General features: G+C 43.4%; 1 protein-coding gene across 1 annotated transcript in view; it reads right to left on the minus strand.

Moving 5' to 3' along the window:
- fbln2 (fibulin 2) overlaps positions 1-15,916 on the minus strand; it is a 121,111-nt gene that overhangs the window by 51,191 nt on the left and 54,004 nt on the right. Inside the window, exons 4-5 of the mRNA XM_082967767.1 lie at positions 14,802-14,928; positions 11,394-11,523 (exon numbers count right to left, since the gene is read on the minus strand). Of these exons, the coding sequence (XP_082823893.1) occupies positions 11,394-11,523; positions 14,802-14,928 (257 nt within the window). The remainder of the gene's footprint in view (positions 1-11,393; positions 11,524-14,801; positions 14,929-15,916) is intronic.

Genomic DNA, 15,916 nt, shown 5'->3' on the forward strand with positions numbered 1-15,916 from the left:
AAAATAGTTGTAGGCTATTGCTTCAAATCCTATTGCTTCTAACTTCAATATGCTCTTTAAATAAATAAGACCTACACCACTTTTAACAGCACATTACTCAACACTAGTGAGACTCATGTCGCCTACAACTATCGAAAAATATGATGTGACTCTCCTCTAATTATTACATATAGATGATTGGAGGATTCTACATTATAACCAAAAGCCGCCTCATGGGTCTCCCGGTGGCGGCCAGCACAGGTATCGAACCTGCATCTGTTGCAATGCATTTTGCATTGCGATGCAGTGGCTTAGACAGCTGCACCACTGGGGAGGCCCCATCCACAAAGCATCAAAATACTTGTTCCTGTAGTGTTTGTTAACACCCTGGTAGGTTGATTAATAACCTGAACCAGATTACAGGCACTGGTTACGGTAAGAAGTTTCCTCTTGAGTGGACAGCTTGATGAAAACCAGTCAATACTCAGGTCCCCAAGAACGTAGACCTCTCTGTTTACATCACATACACTATCAAGCATGTAACACATATTATTTAGATACTGACTGTTAGCACTTGGTGGCCAATAGCAACACCCCCAAAAGAAAAGGCTTTAGATGTGCCAAGTGAACCTGCAACCACAACACTTCAATAACACTTGACATAAGATCTTCTCTAAGCATTACAGGGATATGGCTCTGAATATACACAGCAACACCTCTGATTCAATCCTGCTGGCTAACGGCTAGCTAGATAACCAGTGGTGACCGTAAGGTCCCTATGAGATTCAAGGCTCAAATAAGTGCCATCGTGAAAAAAAGAGTCAAGTAAATACTTAGCGAATATCCTCTTCCTGGCTTTTAACTGTGTATCTTCTTCGGTTTCGGCATGAGAAAATTATTGAAATCCCAAATTCTTGCAAGATACTGCGAGGATACGGAGCATCAGAAATAAAAGGATTCAGTCACGGATTAGGAGCCACTCCTTTTTGGGCCTTTCCATCTACCAGAGGACTGTTTTCATTAGCATTATCGCTAACGGTTACACAAAATGGTAGACATGTACCGCTCACACAGGGGCATTCTTGCTGCCTCTTCAGAAAGTTGCAGGAACTATGAGTCGTCGTCAAGTTCGCAACCCTCACACCCTGTCTGTTGGTTGTACATGTTAATCTGTCCTCTACAGAGCTCCCAGCCCTGTCTGGTGGTTGTACATGTTAATCTGTCCTCTACAGAGCTCCCCACCCTGTCTGGTGGTTGTACATGTTAACCTGTTGGGGATAGGGGGCAGTATTTGCACGGCCGGATAAAAAACATACCCGATTTAATCTGGTTACTACTCCTGCCCAGTAACTAGAATATGCATATAATTTGATTTGGATAGAAAACACCCTAAAGTTTCTAAAACTGTTTGAATGGTGTCTGTGAGTATAACAGAACTCATTTGGCAGGCCAAAACCTGAGAAGATTCCAAACAGGAAGCGCTCTCTCTGACTATTTCTTGGCCTTCTTGATCATCTCTATCCAAAACAGGGGATCTCTGGCATAACGTGACATTTTCTAACGCTTCCATAGGCTCTCAGAAGGCGCCAGAACGTTGAATGATTACTTTGCAGGCCATGGCTGAAAAACAGTAGCGCATTTGGATAGTGGTCAATCAGAGAACAATGAGACTGGGACGCGTGCACGAGCCGACACCATGTTTACATTTTCAGTCTTTGAACAAAAACAGGGTTTCCCGGTCGGAATATTATCGCTTTTTTACGATAAAAATCGCATAAAAATTGATTTTAAACAGCGTTTGACATGCTTCGAAGTACAGTAATGGAATATTTTGAAATTTTTTGTCACGAAACGCACCGGGCGCGTCACCCTTCTTTACCCTTCGGATAGTGTCTTGAACGCACGAACAAAACGCCGCTATTTGGATATAACTATGGATTATTTGGAACCACACCAACATTTGTTATTGAAGTAGAAGTCCTGGGAGTGCATTCTGACGAAGAACAGCAAAGGTAATCCAATTTTTCTTATAGTAAATCTGAGTTTGGTGAGGGCCAAACTTGGTGGGTGTCAAAATAGCTAGCCTGTGATGGCCGGGCTATCTACTCAGAATATTGCAAAATGTGCTTTCACCGAAAAGCTATTTTAAAATCGGACATAGCGATTGCATAAAGGAGTTCTGTATCTATAATTCTTAAAATAATTGTTATGTTTTTTGTGAACGTTTATTGTGAGTAATTTAGTAAATTCACCGGAAGTGTTCGGTGGGAATGCTAGTCACATGCTAGTCACATGCTAATGTAAAAAGCTGGTTTTTGATATAAATATGAACTTGATTGAACAAAACATGCATGTATTGTATAACATAATGTCCTAGGAGTGTCATCTGATGAAGATCATCAAAGGTTAGTGCTGCATTTAGCTGTGGTTTTGGTTTTTGTGACATTATATGCTAGCTTGAAAAATGGGTGTCTGATTATTTCTGGCTGGGTACTCTGCTGACATAATCTAATGTTTTGCTTTCGTTGTAAAGCCTTTTTGAAATCGGACAGTGTGGTTAGATTAACGAGAGTCTTGTCTTTAAAATGGTGTAAAATAGTCATATGTTTGAGAAATTGAAGTAATAGCATTTCTAAGGTATTTGAATATCGCGCCACGGGATCCCACTGGCTGTTGAGTAGGTGGGACGCAGCGTCCCACCTAGCCCATAGAGGTTAATCTGCCCTCTACAGAGCTCCCCACCACCATCGGTGTTGGGTTATACTGGCTCCCATCGGTGTTGGGTTATACTGGCACCCATTGGTGTTGGGTTATACTGGCTCCCATCGGTGTTGGGTTATACTGGCACCCATTGGTGTTGGGCTATACTGGCACCCATTGGTGTTGGGCTATACTGGCACCCATCGGTGTTGGGCTATACTGGCTCCCATCGGTGTTGGGCTATACTGGCACCCATCGGTGTTGGGCTATACTGGCTCCCATCGGTGTTGGGCTATACTGGCTCCCATCGGTGTTGGGCTATACTGGCTCCCATCGGTGTTGGGCTATACTGGCACCCATCGGTGTTGGGCTATACTGGCTCCCATCGGTGTTAGGTTGAGTTCTTGCAAATTTGTTCTAAATACTTACTTTTATGTTCACCACCTGGACATAAAAGTACTAAACTGTAAACCAATCAAAACTTGTGTACTTTCCATGGTACTATCTCTGCCAATCACGTTATCTGTACCTAAAGGTAGTAGACAGCTGGTGACAGTTCCAGAGACAAACTGCAATCAGTCTTTTTTCCCTTCTTTTCTTATAGAAACGTGATCATCAATGCAAGTTGTAAAATAACTCCCAACATAAAACAAAGCAACTTTAGTATTTTATATTTTATTGAACAATGACACAAAATCTGAAATATATACGGACAACATCAACGTAACATAGACAGGAGTATTACATGTCAAAAGGTTTGATGGTACGCACCACTTTAAAAACAAATTATCTTTCAGTTATCTTTCTTAAACAATTTAAACAGGGGTTTGTTCTCCCTCCACTTCATCTTATGAATAAAGAATCTTCTGGGAAAAATTATCAAATTAACAATGAAAATTAAACGGGGGTACATAACAGTTGGGTAAAAATAAAACAATATCAGAGTCTTCCAAATAAACATCAACAGTAGTTTATCTTCTGACATGAGCGCAGTCCCAAGTGTCTCTGGGCCACAAAACACACATTTGTCATATACAGTACTAGTCAAAAGTTTGGACACGCCTGCTCATTCGAGGGTTTTTCTTTATTTTTTACTATTTTCTACATTGTAGAATAATAGTGAAGACATCAAAACTATGAAATAACACATATGGAATCATGTAGTAACCAAAAAACTGTTAAACAAATCAAAATATATTTTATATTTCAGATTCTTCAAAGTAGCCACCCTTTGTCTTGATGACAGCTTTGCACACTTTTGGAATTCTCTCAACCAGCTTCATGAGGTAGTCACCTGGAATGCATTTCAATTAACAGGTGTGCCTTGTTAAAAGTATATTTGTGGAATTTCTTTAATTCTTAATGCGTTTGAGTCAATCAGTTGTGTTGTGACAAGGTAGAGTATACAGATTATAGCCCTATTTGGTATAAGACCACTCAAAAAAGGTAAGAACAGCTCAAATAAGCAAAGAGAAATGACAGTCCATTATTACTTTAAGACATGAAGGTCAGTCAATCCGGAAAAATTTGAAGAACTTTGAAAGTTTCTTCAAGTGCAGTCGCACTTGATCGGAGAACTGGCAGTGTGGTACCAGGACAACAACCTCTACCTCAATGTGAGCAAGACAAAATGCTGATCGTGGACTACAGGAAAAGGCGGGCCAAACAGGCCCCTATTAACATCGACGGGGCTGTAGTGGAGCGGTTCGAGAGTTTCTAGTTCCTTGTTGTCCACATCACCAACGAACATGGTCCAAACCCCCCTTAAGACAGTCATAAAGAGAGCACGACAAAACCTTTTCCCCCTCAGGAGACTGAAAAGATTTGGCATGGGTCCCCAGATCCTCAAAAAGTTATACAACTGCACCATTGAGAGCATCCTGACCGGTTGCATCACTGCCTGGTATGGCAACTGCTCAGCATCTGACCGTAAGGCGCTACAGAGGGTAGTGCGAACAGTCCAGTACATCACTGGGGACAAGCTTCCTGCCATCCAGAACCTATGTAATAGGTGGTGTCAGAGGAAAGCCCATAAAATTGTCAGAGACTCCAGTCACCCAAGTTAGACTGTTTTCTCTGCTACCGCACGGCAAGCGGTACCGGAGCGCCAAGTCTACAGTGGTTGCTCCACTAAAGGTTTTGTGATTATGCTGCGGGACTTAGAAGTAATTTGTGGTTTACTACGCTACCCTGCGTCACCACTTCATTGCTCCAGACCACCACAAGGGGGAGTTAAAGCACTGATAATGCTTTTGGGTCCTACTGTATCTCTAACTGACAATGACTGGCGACATAAACCTAAATAGAAACTGATAATTGTGCACAACTTCAGTATTACTTACACTAAGGTTTTTATTCTTTTAGGATTACTTTTCTCTTACTGTAGTACTGTAGGCCACTCCCGACAGGCACGTTGTACAGCGCCTAAGTGGCGCAATGGTCTAAGACACTGCAAAGCAGGGCAAGCTGCGTTGCTGGTTCAATCCCCGTTCCGGCCTTAACTAGGAGACCCATGAGATGACTGTAGGTGTTTGGTTTCTCTCCCTCAAAAAACAGACATAAATCATTCTAAATAACAAACTGGCTTTATTTACAAATTAGTAACAATGTCTCACTCCATGTTCAAGAATGGCCTTTTTCTCGCTCATTTTACGTTATTTGAAAACAAGAATCTCCAAAATATCGTTTTTTTTTTTTATACAAAGCGATTTATTATAATTAATTTAGAATGATATAAAAGCCCGTTGGATCTTCTCACAGATATATTATTAACCCTGGTAACCACAGCCTTCCCTGTGGCTTAGTTGGTAGAGCATGGTGTTTGCAACGCCAGGGTTGAGAGTTCGATTGCCACGGGGGGCCAGTACTATTTTTTTTAGTTTTTTTAATGAAATGTATGCATTCACTACTGTAAGTCGCTCTGGATAAGAGCGTCTGCTAAATGACTAAAATGTCAAATGTATTAGCAGGACAATATATATTGGTCATCTTGGTCATGGATTTCAGTTCTCCAGCTGTATCCACTGAGATGGCACAATGGAATTGCCTTGCCGTTCTCCAGCTGTATCCACTGAGATAGCACAATGGGATTGCCTTGCAGTTCTCCAGCTGTATCCTGGGGTACGGGATGGGCCGCAGAGCCGCGCACAGAAGACGGACCTAGCCCATGGGGAAGAGAGGATGAGGAAGGGGGAGTGAACCCCCACCCCGCCTCACTGGGTAGCACAGAGCAACGCTTTAAGGGGGAGTGCACTAATAATGGCACTGACTAGGGAAACGTTCCTGCTGTTCTTAGTGCCAGTCTGCACGTTCAAACTAAAACAACGTAACTAATAATGCTTTCGTTAATAAAATGATGATAAAAATACTCTTTCAAAATGCAGATGTTTAATTCGTTATGGATCCATAACGAATTACTATGAGAATAAATATCACTGAATTACAGAAATATTGGGACAAAGTTGTCTAACGAAGGTAAACAAATTGTTGTTTACTGGAAAATACTCTTTCAAACACACACGGTCACGTTGTACAGCGCCATTATGGTTATTATCAGGACAATAGACTTGCCTAGAAGGAGGGTAGGAGGAGAATTCTATCATCAAATGTATTTCCTAGTTAGGTTGGCTGTATCACAACCGGCTGTGATTGGTTGCAATTTCAATTTAATCCACCAGAAAAGACAAAACAAATAATAACAAAAAGTTTATTATTATGTATCACATCCGACCGTGATTGGTTGTCCCATAGGGCGGCGCACAACTGGCCCAGCGTTTCTCTCACATCCGACCGTGATTGGTTGTCCCGTAGGGCGGCGCACAACTGGCCCAGCGTTTCTCTCACATCCGACCGTGATTGGTTGTCCCATAGGGCGGCGCACAACTGGCCCAGCGTTTCTCTCCCTCTAAAAACAGAAATAAATGTTTTGACCTTTATTCAGATTACAATCGCTCACTTTCATTTTTTTTTTAAATTAAATAACCTCCAAAATATCGTTATATATTACCAAGTTGGTGGCACATTCATATAGTGGCAGCTACATAAAGCTGAGTGACTCACTCATTCATGGCTTTGGATCAAAATAAATAAGTACCAACATTCTTTCTGATAGTCTTTATTAATAAATAAATGGTGGTCAAACTAGCACTAACTAGCATTAATGGTACCAGTGGTTGGCACTTAAATAACGTGCCATAGAATTCTGCAGCACCACGCAAGCTGTGGACAAACCACTGTAGGACCAAAAAGCTCCTTAACAGCTTCTACCCCCAAGCCATAAGACTGCTGAACAATGAATCAAATGGCCACCGGACAATTTACATTGTTTATTATCTATGGATAATCACTTCACCCCTACCTACATGTACAAATAATCTCAACTAACCTGTACCCCCGCACACTGATTCGGTACCGGTACCACCTGTATATAGCCTCATTATTGTTGGTTAAAGACTTGTAAGTAAGCATTTTACGGTAAGGTCTACACTTGTTGTACTCGGCCCATGAGACAAATAAAGTTTGATTTGATCTGAAAAACCATCAAGCGCTTTGATGAAACTGGCTCTCATGAGGACCGCCACAGGAATGGAAGACCCAGAGTTACTTCTGCTGAAGAGGATAAGTTCACCAGAGTTACCAGCCTCAGAAATGCCAGCCCAAATAAATGCTTCACAGAGTTCAAGTAACAGACACATCTCAACATCAACTGTTCAGAGGAGACTGTGTGAATCAGTCCTTCATGGTCGAAATGCTGCAAAGAAACCATTACTAAAGGACACCAATAATAAGAAGAGACTTGCTTGGGCAAAGAAACATGAACAATGGACATTAGACTGGTGGAAATCTGTCCTTTGGTCTGATGAGTCCAAATGAGATATTTTTGGTTCCAACCTCTGTGTCTTTGTGAGACGCAGGGTAGGTAAACGGATGATCTCCGCATTTGTGGTTCCCACCGTGAAGCATGGAGGAGGAGGTGTGATGATGCTTAGCTGGTGACACTGTCAGTGATTGATTTAGAATTCAAGGCACACTTAACCAGCATGGCTACCACAGCATTCTGCAGCGATACGCCATACCATCTGGTTTGCGCTTAGTGGGACTATCATTTGTTTTTCAACAGGACAATGACTCTTCTTGAACTGCACTGTTGGTTAAGGGCTTGTAAGTACTGTAAGCGTTTCACGGTAAGGTCTACACTTGTATTTGGCGCATGTTACGAATAAAGTTTGATTTGTTTTGACCCAACACACCTCCAGGCTGTGTAAGGGCTATTTTACCAAGAAGGAGAGTGATGGAGTGCTGCATCAGATGACCTGGCCTCCATAATCACCTGACCTCAACCCAAGTGAGATGTTTTGGGATGAATTGGACTGCAGAGTGAAGAAAAAGCAGCCAACAAGTGCTCAGCATATGTGGAAACACCTTCAAGACTGTTATAAAAGCATTCCAAGTGACTACCTTCAAGAAGCTGGTTGAGGGAATGCCAAGCGTGCGCAAAGCTGTCATCTTTGAAGAATCTCAAAATATAAAATATATTTAGATTTGTTTAACACTTTTTTGGTTACTACATGATTCCATATGTGTTATTTCATAGTTTTGTTGTCTTCACTATTATTCTACAATGTAGAAAATAGTAAAAAAAATAAAGAAAGTCCAAACCTTTGACTGGTACTTGGCTGGGGAATTAGCCTACTAGTTTATCAAGCTGGGTATTTTTTTCTACAACACATATAAAACACATTACCTGTAATGGTTTATGATTCCGTCCTGTGTCATCAAGGCACCCAGGTCACGATCAGAGGCCTCGATTGCATGTCCTTTTCATAGGAGTTGAGACTCTGGCAACAACAGAAAATGTGTCACAAGGGTACTTGTGTCACATGACACTTTTATTCTGAATTCTTGCCTGACAAGCTGTGAAAATATTAACTGAGCAGTGAATGAAATTAATTTTTTGGAGGTTGCTAAACCATTGCAGTCACGTTGCTGGACATTTTATGATACCCACCTTTGCTCCTTCTGGTAAGTCCCAGCATCAATGTATGACGATCAGTCTGGCACCCAACTGTGCATTTTGAAAAGAAACAGGTCAACGATTGTCGTCATCCCTTAATTATAAACATGCTGTAGCTTGAGAAATAACGTCATATCTTTTGGAAACTAAGTCTTTACAGATGTAGACTGACTGGCTCCAAATTGGATTATATACAGGCCCGTTGACGCCGTTACACTTCACAACCAAATGTTCTGCTATGGTCCTGGGATGGGTTGGGTTTGTTGCTGCTAGTTAGTACACTGTTGTAGTCAGACATGAGTTAGTTAGCTGTAATATAGCTGTATCCGATATTTATTTGAGTCCTAGACATGGGTTGCACCTCGGTGGCTAATGTGACCTTTTTAATCTAAATTACGCTAATTTACAGTGGCAAGGAAATACGATGACATTGCTAAAGTAGGCAAATAATTAGTAGGAAACAACTTTGTCATATTACTTCGTCAAATTTACTTTTAAAGAGATGGCAATGTTCCCATTTAATTTTACTAGTAAAGTTTGTCAAAAGAATAGCTAGCAATGCTAATGTTAGCTAGCTAAAATATGGTGGTCCCGGATGTAGTAAAACACTGACTGAAGTTATACTGCATCTAAAGTCAATCTGGCGACAGACATTTTCCTACTAATTATTTGCTTTCTTTTTTAAATGTTAGTATGTTTTCAAGCCAAATCCGAGTTGTGTTGAGGTAGACTAATGTTAGCCAGCTAGTTAGCTAGCTAATTTTACAGAACAAAAATATAAACGCAACATGTAAAGTGTTGGTCCCCTGTTTCATGAGCTGAAATAAAAGATCTCAGAAATGTTCCATACGCACAAAACCTTATTTCTCTCCATATTTGTGAGCATTTCTCCTTTGCCAAGATAATTCATCCACCTGACAGGTGTGGCATATCAAAGAGCTGATTAAACAGCATGAGCATTACACAGGTGCACCTTGTGCTGGGGACAATAAAAGGCCTCTCTAAAATGTGCAGTTTTTGACACACAACAAAATGTCACAGATGTCTCATGTTTTGAGGGAGCAGTGCAATTGTCATGCTGACTTCAGGAATGTCCACCAGAGCTGTTGCCAGAGAATTTTATGTTAATTTCTTTACCATAAGTCACCTCCAATGACGTTTTAGAGAATTTGGCAGTTCGTCCAACCGGCCTCACAACCACAGACCACCACAGGACTTCCACATCTGTCTTCTTCACCTGCGGGATCATCTGAGACAAGCCACCCAGACAGCTGATGAAACTGAGGAGTATTTCTGTCTGTAATAAAGCCCTTTTTTGTAGGGAAAAACATATCCTGATTGGCTGGACCTGGCTCCCCAGTGGGTGGGCCTGGCTCCCCAGTGGGTGGGCCTGGCTTCAAAGTGGGTGGACCTATGCTCTCCCAGGCCCACCCATGGCCACACCCCTGCCCAGTCATAGAAAATCCATAGATTAGGGCCTCATTTATTTATTTAAATTGACTGATTTCCTTATTTGAACTGTAACTCAGTAAAATCGGTGAAATTGTTGCATGTTGTGTTTACATTTTTTGTTCAGGATAGGATAGGTAGCTAGATAGCTAGTTAGGTAGATGATAGTGATAATGCTCATCAAAATATACATACCCATCAATCTACGGTCTAGCTACCAGCATACTCACCACCACTGGGGACCAACCAACTCCAAACACCTATTCCGCACCGACGTGATCCTTTAAACGCGTTGGAGGGCGATAAAAAAAACTGAGCCCCATTCAATAAAGGGAAGCGGCCAGAGGGGTGATTTGCACGTGGAGCTTGGTAAAAGGGAGCATTAATCGTTGACATAATTGTAATCCCAAACCCAAACTTAATTTACTTGTTGTGACACACACACAGGTTTCAAACCCCGTTTTAGATGAGACAGACTTCATGACCAAAATTATCCTATTTACACTTTGTAGTCAATTTTCACACTAGAATAAAAGTTTGACTCATACATCGATGCCACATAGGACATTTTTAAAGGGATTATTATAATTTTTTTTAGGGCAGCCGTTCTTTAAACATGTCAAACACTGTAAAGGAGAGAACAATGTAGAGAGGAAGGCTCCATCGGGATGCACACGGAGGCAGAAGACATCTTCCTATCTCCATATTCTGAGGTTCTGAAGGATGCTCGGAGGTCCAATATTACGTTTGGCATTTCCTAGATTATCACAGATTGGGATTTGGACCTAGTCCAATAAACTCACCGACCATCTGAATTCCACAAAATTCCTGAGTTGGCATGTGGGTCTAAAACTGGAATAGGACTGCCAAATGGCAGGGTGCCAACTACTGAAATATCACCTCCAAAAACACGACTGCTTGTTTGAACAGAGTTCCAAATGTCACCTTATTCTCTTTATAGTGCACTACAGGGCCCTAGTGGAATAGGTTGCCATGGGAAGCAGATTAAGACATTCTCATTCAGTTTCTATAAAAAATTCCTGATCCACTGTGATCCAGAGAATGTCCCGTACCGTTTGATTTTTCTGTATAACAGACTGTTTAACATGCGTATAGTTTTGAGTCTTTATCAATACCATTAGGACAATTTATCCTTCATTGATACAGTGGTTCTGACGCACACAACCAGTCGAGAATGGGTAATTGAGTGTGCGTGCCTGCCTGTCTCTGTGAGTGTGTGTGTGTGTCTTGCCTGGTAAGAGTCTGCAGCACACCGGCTCTCCTGGTCGACCTCACACCTGTCTCCTCCTTTAGCAACAGCGATACCTGCCATACACCTGGTCTCCTTTAGAACGTTCTGACAACACTGCTGCTGGGATATACTGGAAGAGAGAGAGAGAGAGAGAGAGAGAGAGAGAGAGAGAGAGAGAGAGAGAGAGAGAGGTCGTATATTGCCAAACGGAAAAGTAGAATTAGATATTACATTCTGCTTTAAATGGAGTGATTAAAGAACTTCAGACTTCCATATCATACTAAACCCAACCGTATACTACAGACTTCCATATCATACTAAACCCAACCGTATACTACAGACTTCCATATCATACTAAACCCAACCGTATACTACAGACTTCCATATCATACTAAACCCAACCGTATACTACAGACTTCCATATCATACTAAACCCAACCGTATACTACAGACTTCCATATCATACTAAACCCAACCGTATACTACAGACTTCCATATCATACATTTTACATTTACATTTTAGTCACTTAGCAGATGCTCTTATCAATAGCAACTTAGATAGCTAGGTGAGACAACCACATATCAGTCATAATAAGTACATTTTTTTCCTCAATAAAGTAGCTGTCAGCGAAGTCAGAGCTAGTAAGGGGGGGGGAGGGAAGTGAATTGCGAGTGTTACTTCACAAAAGTCGTGAGTGAGGAGGGGTGCTGTGGGACCATTTAAAAATACTTTTTGAAGTGGTAGGGTTTCAGATGATTTCGGAAGATGGGCAGGAATTCTGTTGTCCTAGCCTCAAGGGGGAAGCTGGTTCCAACATTGGGGTACCAGGACAGAGAAGAGCATGGACTGGGCTGAGCGGGAGCTGCTCTCCCGTAGGAGAGAGAGGGCCAAGAGACCAGAGGTGGCAGAACGGAGTGCTCGGGTTGGGATGTAGGGTTTGAGCGTAGCCTGAAAGTAGGGAGGGGTAGTTCCTCTTGCTGCTACGATGGCAATTACCATGGTCTTATAGTAGACGTGAGCTTCGATTGGAAGCCAGTGGAGTGTGCAGAGGAGCGGGGTGACATGGGAGAATTTGGGAAGGTTGAACACCAGGCGGGCTGAAGGGGGGGAAGGAGAAAAAAGTAGTTGAGTGTCATCCGCATAGCAATGATAGGAGAGACCATGTGAGGATATGACTTGGTGTATATGGAGAAGAGGAGAGGGCCTAGGACCGAGCCCTGGGGGACACTAGTAGTGAGAGTATATGGTGCAGACACAGATCCTCTCCATGTCACCTGGTAGAAGCGGATGCCAGGTAGGATTCAATCCAAAAGCGTGCAGAGCCTGAGATGCCCAGTCCTGAGAGGGTGGAGAGGAGGATCTGATAGAGTCTGAGACACCCAGCCCTGAGAGGAGGATCTGATAGAGCCTGAGACGCCCAGCCCTGAGAGGAGGATCTGATAGAGCCTGAGACGCCCAGCGCTGAGAGGGTGGAGCGGAGGATCTGATGGTTCACGTTGTCGAAGGCAGGAGATGGATCTAGGAGGATGAGAACACAGGAGAGAGTCAGCTTTGGCAGTGTGGAGAGCCTCTGTGACACGGAGAAGAGCAGTCTCAGTTCTTTGACCGTCTTGATGCCTGACTGGATAGGGTCAAGAAGATCGTTCTGAGAGAGATAGTCAGAGAGTTGGTCATAGACATCACGCTCAAGGAAGGATACAGGTCTGTAGTTTTTACGTCAGAGGTGTCAAGCATTGTTTTCTTGAGGAGGGGAGCGACTGGCCGTTTTGAAGACAGAAAGGACGCAGCAGGTGGTCAGGGATGAGATGATGAGGGAAGTGAGGAATGGGAGAAGGTCTCCAGAGATGGTCTGGAGAAGGGAGGAGGGGGTCGAGTGGGCAGGTTGTTGGGCGGACGGACATCACTAGTCGCAGGATGTCATCTGGAGAGAGAGGGGAGAAAGAGGTCAAGGCATAGGCTCATTCTGTGCGAGTGGGACCAGTAGACTCAATAGGCTGAGTGAATGAGGAGTGGATGTCGTCAACGGTCTTTTCAAAGTAGTTAACAAAGTCGTCCGCAGAGAGGGAGGAGGGATGGAGGATTACGGTGGGAGGAGATGGTGGAAAAGAGTTTCCCAGGGTTAGAGGTGGAAGCTTGAAATGTAGATAGAAACTGTCTTTAGAAGCAGATACAGAGAAAAGAAAGGTAGAAAGGAGAGAGTGAAGCACCATACTAAACCCAAAAGGTCGGAGAAGATTTCCATATGGTACTCAACCCAACAGGTAGAAGACCCGGTGCAGACAAACACCATATTACACTAGGTCCTGGTGGTGCAGACTAACACCATATTACACTAGGTCCTGGTGGTGCAGACTAACACCATATTACACTAGGTCCTGGTGGTGTAGACTAACACCATATTACACTAGGTCCTGGTGGTGCAGACTAACACCATATTACACTAGGTCCTGGTGGAGACTAACACCATATTACACTAGGTCCTGGTGGTGCAGACTAACACCATATTACACTAGGTCCTGGTGGTGCAGACTAACACAATATTACACTAGGTCCTGGTGGTGTAGACTAACACCATATTACACTAGGTCCTGGTGGTGCAGACTAACACCATATTACACTAGGTCCTGGTGGTGTAGACTAACACCATATTACACTAGGTACCGGTGGTGGAAACTAACACCATATTACACTAGGTCCTGGTGGTCGAGACTAACACCATATTACACTAGGTCCTGGTGGTGCAGACTAACACCATATTACACTAGGTCCTGGTGGAGTCTAACACCATATTACACTAGGTCCTAGTGGTGCAGACTAACACCATATTACACTAGGTCCTGGTGGAGACTAACACCATATTACACTAGGTCCTGGTGGTGCAGACTAACACCATATTACACTAGGTCCTGGTGGAGACTAACACCATATTACACTAGGTCCTGGTGGTGCAGACTAACACCATATTACATTAGGTCCTGGTGGAGACTAACACCATATTACACTAGGTCCTAGTGGTGCAGACTAACACCATATTACACTAGGTCCTGGTGGAGACTAACACCATATTACACTAGGTCCTGGTGGTGCAGACTAACACCATATTACACTAGGTCCTGGTGGAGACTAACACCATATTACACTAGGTCCTGGTGGTGCAGACTAACACCATATTACACTAGGTCCTGGTGGTGGAGACTAACACCATATTACACTAGGTCCTGGTGGTGCAGACTAACACCATATTACACTAGGTCCTGGTGGAGACTAACACCATATTACACTAGGTCCTGGTGGTGCAGACTAACACCATATTACACTAGGTCCTGGTGGTGCAGACTAACACCATATTACACTAGGTCCTGGTGGAGACTAACACCATTTTACACTAGGTCCTGGTGCAGACTCACCTGCAGACAGAATGTTTATCGTCCTTCAACAAAGGCATGTTGTTACAGTGTTGGTTCTCTGATGCCCATCTCTGGCCCACCTCACAGCAGCTCTCCACCACATTGAGAGAAGATGGACCAGGACCAGCTAGAGATACAGAGGCAATAACACACATATTACACATGATATATAGTGCGCACACACGCACGCATACGCACGCACGCACGCACACACACTACATCTCAACCACATCATTAGAAAGAAAGAAATGCATTACACATCACATAGACAAATACAGCAGACAGAGAGCAGACAGAGAGCAGACAGAGAGCAGACAGAGAGCAGACAGAGAGCAGACATTTACATTTTAGTCATTTTAGCAGACGCTCTTATCCAGAGCGACTTACAGTAGTGAATGCATACATTTGATTAAAAAAAATGTTCGTACTGGTCCCCCGTGGGAATCGAACCCACAACCCTGGCGTTGCGAACACCATGCTCTACCATAGAGCAGACAGAGAGGACATAGAGCAGACAGAGAGCAGACACAGCTGCCAACAGAAACACCTGGACCAGACACACAGCTGCCAACAGAAACACCTGGACTCGACATACAGCTGCCAACAGAAACACCTGGACCAGACATACAGCTGCCTACAGAAACACCTGGACCAGACATACAGCTGCCTCAACAGAAACACCTGGGCCAGACACACAGCTGCCAACAGAAACACCTGGACTCGACATACAGCTGCCAACAGAAACACCTGGACCAGACATACAGCTGCCTACAGAAACACCTGGACCAGACATACAGCTGCCTCAACAGAAACACCTGGACCAGACACACAGCTGCCAACAGAAACACCTGGACCAGACATACAGCTGCCAACAGAAACACCTGGACCAGACATACAGCTGCCAACAGAAACACCTGGACCAGACATACAGCTGCCAACAGAAACATATGGACCAGACATACAGCTGCCAACAGAAACACCTGGACCAGACATACAGCTGCCAACAGAAACACCTGGACCAGACATACAGCTGCTAACAGAAACACCTGGACCAGACATACAGCTGACAACAGAAACACCTGGACCAGACATACAGCTGACAACAGAAACACCTG

Source organism: Salmo salar, chromosome 22 (genome assembly GCF_965601325.2).
Source record: "Salmo salar chromosome 22, fSalSal1, whole genome shotgun sequence".
In the NCBI taxonomy this organism is placed as follows: Eukaryota; Metazoa; Chordata; class Actinopteri; order Salmoniformes; family Salmonidae; genus Salmo; species Salmo salar.